The 8875-nt window shown below is 29.8% G+C and overlaps 1 protein-coding gene across 6 annotated transcripts in view; it reads left to right on the top strand.

Annotated features, from left to right (window-relative positions):
- The window catches only part of LOC108687645 (mitogen-activated protein kinase kinase kinase 13), a 27188-nt gene extending 20293 nt beyond the window's left edge, over positions 1 to 6895 (top strand). For 3 of the 6 annotated variants that reach the window (XM_018193531.1, XM_018193529.1, XM_018193535.1), the window contains 8 exons: positions 76 to 267; positions 841 to 1267; positions 2907 to 3133; positions 3278 to 3713; positions 4702 to 5099; positions 5449 to 5628; positions 6009 to 6207; positions 6584 to 6895. In XM_018193531.1, the coding sequence (XP_018049020.1) occupies positions 76 to 267; positions 841 to 1267; positions 2907 to 3133; positions 3278 to 3713; positions 4702 to 5099; positions 5449 to 5628; positions 6009 to 6207; positions 6584 to 6703 (2179 nt within the window). In that variant the 3' untranslated portion in view covers positions 6704 to 6895. The remainder of the gene's footprint in view (positions 1 to 75; positions 268 to 840; positions 1268 to 2906; positions 3134 to 3277; positions 3714 to 4701; positions 5100 to 5448; positions 5629 to 6008; positions 6208 to 6583) is intronic. The other 3 variants (XM_018193532.1, XM_018193533.1, XM_018193530.1) reach the window with 3 other exon arrangements.
- Positions 6896 to 8875: the final 1980 nt, after the last annotated feature.

Genomic DNA, 8875 nt, shown 5'->3' with positions numbered 1-8875 from the left:
ATTATATACTATATATTATATAGTATATACTATAAAAATAATATTTACTATTAAATTCTCACTTGATGTTTACAGAGGAGTGTGTACAAAACCTCCTTGCTATTGCATAATAATGGAGTTTTGTCCATTTGGACCATTATATGACCTTCTAAGAGCTGGAGAACCGGTTCCTCCTGCTAGATTGGTGTCATGGTCAAAACAAATTGCTGCAGGGATGGCGTACCTTCATGCTCACAAAATTATACACAGAGATCTCAAAAGTCCAAAGTAAGTAAACAATAAAATGAATATTGAAATTTTTTGAAAAAATATGGTTAACATTTTTATTAAGAAAAGAAAAAATTGATTCCAAAATTAGCTACCCAGTAAATCAGAATGGATTAAAATGAAATGAAATTTTATTTATCCGAATGCATATTTTAAATAAAAAAATCTTTCTTTTGAATTCAATTGAATTTAATTGAATTCAACTGGAATCAATTGGATTGAAAAAACTGCATTTCCTATTCAAAATTTTGAATCGAGAAGTATTTACGAAGCTAGAAAAGACTGATATTATTTTTAGATTGAATAGAATAGAAATGTTTTTATTCCTAAAAATAAATAATACATTCGGATTAAAAAAGATTTATTTTAACATTCGCTCGAATGCATAGCTATTTCAATCTATTCTCGTTTATTAGCTAATTCATGAATGAGACGACATAGTTTAATATCTATATATGAGACCAAAATTAGAAATAAAAATTGGTATAAATTGAATTGACAATCTTTTGTAGATAAAGTATATTCAAAATCCACAACAATTGTAGAATAACGAGAAAATTATCGTATTTATAGTGTTCTAATAGGACAAGGGGAAATAGTGAAGATCAGTGATTTCGGCACGAGTAGACAATGGAATGAGATTAGCACAAAAATGACTTTTGCTGGTACGGTGGCGTGGATGGCGCCGGAGGTAATCAGGAATGAACCATGCTCAGAAAAAGTAGATATATGGTCATACGGCGTCGTACTATGGGAATTACTGAGTGGCGAAATACCTTACAAAGATGTGGATTCCTCTGCTGTTATGTGGGGAGTGGGCAGCAATTCTCTTCATTTACCAATTCCCACCAGTTGTCCGGAGGGATATGGGTTACTGGTAAAACAGTGTTGGTCAGCCAAACCACGTAACAGGCCTTCCTTTAAACTTATTGAGATGCATCTCGCTATCGCAGCTGTTGATGTACTTTCTACGGAGCCCGAAGATTATTTTAAGGCACAAGTAGGATTCATTTTTCTCAACATAATGCATTTCAAAAATTTAAGCTTAAAAAAATTGTATGATATTATAAAATTCAATATCTATGCAAAGCATAGGGAAGACCGGATCTCGTTGATATAAGAGGCAGATTGGCATTGCGTTCCGTTTATGTATTTATGATAAAGGAAACAATGGAAAAGTTACTGCAAAATATTTCTTTTACAGCATAGGTACTTCTCTTTAAGTTTCATTTAAATCAAATAATTACAATAGAAAAAGAAAAAAGTTTGATTCAAGAGTAGACAAGTTTTTGACAAATTTTTGAGCATTTCATAATTTCATATTGATGTCCTTTAGCTTGCGAAAGTAATCTAAGCGATGTATTATTAGTTAAAAGAAAAGTGATTGTTAATATATAATATGGTATTTTAAGTAACAATGGTAATTTGTTATGATAAAATGATTAAAATCGGACGTGTGCAGGGGTGAGAAGCGTTGGCTCATATCATAAAAAAAGATTAGATTAACTTGTTGTATTGCATGTGTAAGTATTTAATTACAATTTAACTTTAACAAAACGCTTTTTTTATTTTTCTGTTCAACATTTTGCTATTTTGATCATTATAAAATAACTTTGAAAGGTACAATTTTTACTAAAAAGTATATATCTACTTTCTAATTTCTATTTCTATTATTTTTTTATTTATGTTTTTATTAATATAGAGTTTATAATTAATATAGAGTTTATTGTTAGAAGTAATTTATACTACGATATGTAAAAATTTGAGCACGAGCGTGGCGTAGAAGGTAGCACGAGACTGCTATGCCAGAGATCTCGCCAGATTGATCCCAGGCAGATTCAAAGAATTCACGCGCTCATAGCTTCTCTTCGGTGCTCTGATAAACTACCAAGAATATCTATTGCCAAGAAAAACTTCTCAAAAACTGCCGTTCGAAACCGGCGTTAAAATTGTAAATAGTTTCGTATGCTCGGTGTACGACCTACGTGTGCACGACAGACATACATATAAGAGGTAAAAACAACGGCGAAAGACGTTATAAAACTGAAAAAAAATTGTGTGTGTGTGTGTGTGTGTGTGTGTGTGTGTGTGTGTGTATCAATTTATCTCACATATATATCGAGGCAAATTAATTACAATAATATGTTCATTTAATACAATTTCATTTAATGCAAAAAAACTATACAGTGTACAGAACCATTATTGGTATGAAAATGTAGAGAAAGATTCTCTCTCATCATATCGACATATTTTATTATAATAATTAATTGTTTAAAAAATCTAATGCCAAAATTAAAATTGCTAATGCCAAAGTAAAAACTGCCAACGAGACTCGGTCTCCACGCAAAGGTATTTTTTTATTATATATTATTTAATTTATAAATATAAAAAATTGTGTATTTTTTAAATGCATTATTGTATTATAGTATTGCGTAATAACTTTATCTTAATTGTATATTATTCATAAACACATTAAAAAATTCTCATTTGTTTCTTTTTTTTATTATGTATTTTTGTTATGTATTGTATCATAAAATTAATAACATTTAAATTTTAGCAACTTTAACGATTAATGAAATAAGTAACGAATTGTTTTCTGTGCCATCTTATCAAAAGATAATAACGAAATTTTCTTACAGCAATCTTGGAAGAAGGAAATACAGGAACACATGCAGCACATGCCACTATTTACTAATACCGATCCACGTTTCGAGGCTGAGCTAATCCGACGAAGAAAGGATGAATTACGACACGCTCAGGACGTCAGGGAACACTATGAGCGCAAACTCGAACGCACTAACAACTTATACTTGGAATTGAACGCTATTCTATTGCAATTAGAATTACGCGAGCGAGATGTGATAAAGTGAGAAAAATATTATTACATTTTAATATACACATAATTAGAGAGTCGGTTTTCTATGTAATATTCACGCTATATTTTGTATATAATGTATATATGATAGATGATGTATCATATTATACTCTTTGAATTTTTTTTTAAATATAGACGACGCAGTATCGCTTTGCATAACCGCTTTGCGCTTACGAGACAGATAGCACAAGACTGCAACCAAAGTCGCACATTTGGAAATAAATGTCTGGTTTGTCTCAGGAGAGAACAACAATCAACAGGATACAAGCAGTACAAGAAACGTCTTGTCCGTCCTTTATTGAAGGCTCAGGAGAGACTGTATCGCAGACGGAATGGCACAGTACAATTCTCTACTTCTTCGACGCCTACTACTCCTCCTTCGCCTACGGATTCACCACAGAGCCCCGTTAAAGCTACCATGTACACGCAACTGAATGAATCCAATCAGCCGGAAACTGTTTTAGCATCAAACAATAGTTTCAAACAACGTAAATACAGGCATCGTAGAGTTGGTTCGGGTGGTTGTGGTGTAAGTTCCAGTCCTAGATCGAGTCCTCATCGTGAGAGAAAGGTGAAAATAGAATAAATAAATAAATAATTAAAGAGATAATTTGAATTTTTGCTAGTTGTTAAATCTGTTAATTTCTTATATTCTAATAATTAATTATTAATTCCGTCACTATAGAAATCAAATAAATTCACACAAGAATCATACAAGCATTTAAGTCCTCAGTTACGTATGTAATCCTCAGAAATGCGCGCCGAAATAATTTTTCGATCTTGAAACGCTAACTACTAAATTACAATAATATAATATTACGAGTTAAATTGATTAGCAATTTAACAAATTTTTGAATGCTCATTCGCATCTTAATAATGTGGAATGACATATTAAAATCTGTAAATAATTAATTCTTATTGTGAAAAATATTATCTCGGCCGGGAGTCGGATCTCTTGCATTCCTTCGTACGAGCGTTCTAAGCTTTTAGACTACCGAGACTCGCACGGAATGCAAGAGATTCGAGTTCAACTCCCGGTCGAGGTAATATTTTTCGCAATAAGAATTAATTATTTACAGATTTTAATATGTCATTCAACATTATTAAGATCGTTTTGAAGATGTGAATAAGCATCAAAAATTTAATTAAATTGCTAGTCAATTTAACTCGTGATATTACTGCGATAGTTTAGTAGAATTAGCGCGTTTCAAGACTAAATATTTCGGCGCGGATTTCTGGGGATTACATACGTAGTATATAAATTCACACAAAAATAATACAAGCTATAGAGGTATTTAAGATCTAGCTAGACCTTTAAGGCTTTGATTTCTACAGTTTGTGTTATCACATACATATACGGTCCTATATTATTTAATTCCTTAAATTTAAATTTTTAATAGAAGTTTGTATTTGAAAATGTATACATCTTTTGTTAGAATGATTGAGATCTAATTTCGTGATGAATAGTTTACCATTACGTATCTTAAAATATGTTTTTAATTTCTCAAACTTTTAATGTATGTTATATACGATTAATAATATATGATTTATAATTATAGAGTGTAGAGGTACCTGCCAGATTCATTGATAGCCACACACAAACGGACATCCTGGACATCAGTGAAACGGATCACATCCCGATAGCGAATGTAACCCTTTCTTTACCTCTAGAAAAATCCTCTTTGGATCTCGTCAGAAGACATTCATTGAACAAGCAAGTGACGGAATGTTTAAATGGGAATCCAATTTTGCCGGAAACGCACTATCCGATGCAAACTAGTTCATGTTCCAGTCCTGAGCACTTAAATGAAAATAACGCTAATGGAAACGAACGTTTGAAAGATTGTAGCGACGACGACAATCTTGAAACTCTCGGCAGAAAAGTCAGCGAAATTATTAATGCGAATCGTCTTATCATTGACAATGGAAACGGCGATGATGTCATAATTTCTCATAGGTATGACATAATATCCGTGAACACATGTCTTATTTCAGTTATAAAATTTGTTAATTCTTAAGTACATAGTAAATCGACGGTGTTTATATCAACTAGTGATAATATAATTAAATATTTAAAGAATATTATAACTTATACTTAAGTCTAAAATAAATATGTAAAAATGTACTTTATTTGATATTTATTAAACTAGGTTTTTATTAGTTATTTTATTATTCTAAAAATCTTTCATTAAGCAGAAATAATTTTTGAAATCAGACTACTTCAATATTGCATAAAATGCATTACATTTAAGGATTAACATTGATAAGTATAATTCAATATTTATTAAATTAATTGAACTTTGCAGTAGGAATAAAGAAGATTCGGGCAAATTATCCGGGCACTATGTAGAACAATCCGAAATTAAAATACGAGCCTCTTCGGATAATACGGATGATCGCGAAGATGATGCTTGTGAAGAAAGCTGGTCAGATGAAGAGGGAGAAGATCCAAGCTATACTTATAATTATTCCTTAAGACGAAGAAGGTATTCTAATCAATAATGAATACAATATTTTTCCATAAGTATTTTATATTTTATAGCTATATTAAAAGATTCAATGTAATAATAGTTTAATTCGTACTTTTTAAAAGTTAATTTTTGAACATTTTACATTTGAAAAAATTAATTTAAATATGAACTTATATGTATATCAAATAATATCTTGTCAACTTCTTGAAAAAAAATTAGATCTTTTCTGCAAAATTTTATGATATAAATTTTTATAAAAAAATTTTCGATTTTGTTTATTTTTTAACAACTATTTAAATTTTTACGTTTAATAATAAGAATCGTTTTGAAAATATATTCTCTTAAATATATTCTTTTAAATATATGAAATATATAATATATTCTCTATTATATAGCATCGCAAGGAGGCCAATCGGTCCCGGATGCAGATTACGAAGATCAAAACTAATAACACCCGGGAGAATACAGGGAGCATTAGCTTCTGATGAGGAAAATACTTCTGAATATTCGCATCCTCCGTCCAGTCAGACTTCCACCTTAGAAAGTAATCCGGATGTTCAAAGAGTTCTTCGTAATATACATCATTCCCAAAAAGTAAGTAAAATAATTAAGTAAAGTGAATAATATTTAATATTAATTAATAATAAGAGAAAATATAAAGAAATTTTTTATCTATAATTTATTATTATGCATTGTTACAAACAAATTACCACATGCGAACAACAATATATCAATTTTTGCAGAAAATAAAGCATATTTGCATATAAATAATGTATATAGTAATACGAAAATAAAACATTTGCAAATTGATATATTATAATATTTAAAAAAATATAAGTGAACATGTCAAGCAGTTTTAAAGTAAATTTTTCACAATTTTTTTTTAACATTTTAGTTTTTCGTGAATAATAAAACTTTATAAATATATTTTATACAAAACTAAAAAAGCACATATTTAATTTAAATATAGAGAAAGGAAATAGACGACGTTTCTGACACATCGAGTCAATCGGAAACGGATGAAGTCAGTGAAGTTACAATTGCATCTCAACCGGCGAATGGATCTATGAAGATGGAAAGCCGAATATAGATTAGTTATTAGTATAATTTTTATATCTGATTTATGATCGGTTTATAAATTAGAGTTACTGCCTGAGTGAAATTCAATAATCACATCATTTTTCATTCTGTAACTTATGTTGCATTTGTAGATATCTATTCATATATGTATACACACACACACACATACATACAACACACGCACACACCCATCCACCTATATCCTGACATACACATATATATATATATATATATACACACTTGCATTCACATAATCATCTTCATATAAAACATATGTACATACATATATTAAAAAGTATATAATATTATTTAGGAAACAAATGATTCAACAAGCAAATAATTCAAGAATAATTTGAGACTACATCCTTGATTGATTATTAAATTCAAATAGTTTTCGAAAACATTCTTAATCAATATTTGATCAGTTGCCAAGATACATAAATTGCTATAAAATCAGATTAATATTGCTCAAGTTTATTTGAGTTATACGCAAAATTTTTTAGCATATACAACATGAGTATAGATGTAGTGTAATTCTCATTCAACAAATCTAAATATTGCTTCGAAGGATATTATTTCCTGTGATTACATTAATATGATTCGAAATAGCTACATCGGGATTTTTATGCTTAACACTCATAAATTTATTATAATAATTGTCATTCTGTAAATTATAAGCTGTGCCCGTATACTCTGCAGATAAAAAAAATCATATATTTAATTCTTCCATGATATCTAATATTTAGCATTCATAATCCTTTTTCTGAATATACATATGTACTCTAAGTCACAAATTTAATTTCAAATTCAAACTGTGCATACCCATTGCTATAGAAATAAGTTTTGAAAAATCCAGGCAGTCAACAATTCTTTAAATTTATATATTTCCTTGTTTATGTATGTGTTTATGTTTGACGAAATGGAAAGGCAGCTGTAAATAGTAAGATGCCTTCATAGTTATGAAAGCATCTAGTTGATGATATTATGTACGTGCACAGTTTAAATGCATTTTCTTAAAGAAAAGGAATTTAATGAACCTCTCGAAACAGAATAAAATGTACAACGTAATGATAACAAATTTTATTATGACATAAGTGCCTATGGCAATTTGCATGCATCGACGGTGTCGAAATGTCTAGTGAAAGTTAGAGAATTGATAATAATACGCAATTTAGTCTTTGAAGCATGTATTGAAAGATGTTGTACCTGTATGATCTTTTATATTTGCAATATATTATGGATACGAAGATGTTAGGCAAAAATCGAAAAGTAAGGAAAAATACAAAAATGCGAAACTTCCTTCCTCGGAAGTTACTATATTTACAATAGGAGGGTACATATTATGCTATCGTATGTATTTTCCAAAACATGCTCATACGTAAGAAACTTAATTCTTTTTTTTTACTTCACAGCCAACAAAAGTCAGAGAGCGTAAGTCTATAATGACTATGTACTTATTAATTTCAGCCTAAGCATTTAATGTATAATTTAAGAAGTGAGTTGTATTACGCGAAATAGTTAAATAGTGGTGCAGGTTACGCGAGTTTCAAAACGAAGCTCAACAATAGCACTGGACTGCACGCGAACCTCATACTCATTCCGCGAACTACTGGTACTAATAATTATTGTAAGTTCTATCTCTCTGTTCCATATGCATGTGTCTACGAACTATTTCGTTTACTCGAAAGGAAAGAAATGATGTTTTGCATCCATCTATTGTACCTGCTTTGAAACTCAAATTGCCTTAATGACAATTATATACATCTGTATCTGTAAATATAGACAATACAACGGGAACTTAGTGAATAAGCGTAAAAAATAAAGTAGAATAACGATTTTGATGTGCTCATCTGAACGAAATAATTTACGAGGCATATTATAAATAGAGAGAGATGTACTTTGTAGTAATCATACGTATTGTATCCATCATACTTATGCGAGTAGTTGCATAAATTGTTCCTTTTTGTGCAGTGGCAGCTAAAAAACTGACTAGTTCTATTATTATATAATAATAGAAGCAGTACACAAAATTTGTGTTATAAAATAAAGTTGATTTATACAACATTTTATATTTCATTCTTTGTACAAATCCAACATATGTATTGCGTCGCATATAAAGATTATGTGAACAGCTAAAACGTAATAATATTCAAAAGTAAGAATATCTTAAATATATCATTTT

The sequence above is a fragment of the Atta colombica genome, unplaced genomic scaffold (assembly GCF_001594045.1).
Source record: "Atta colombica isolate Treedump-2 unplaced genomic scaffold, Acol1.0 scaffold210, whole genome shotgun sequence".
NCBI classification, from domain to species: Eukaryota; Metazoa; Arthropoda; class Insecta; order Hymenoptera; family Formicidae; genus Atta; species Atta colombica.
Note: the sequence above shows the minus strand (reverse complement) of the source record. Positions and strands in the feature narration are given on the sequence as shown.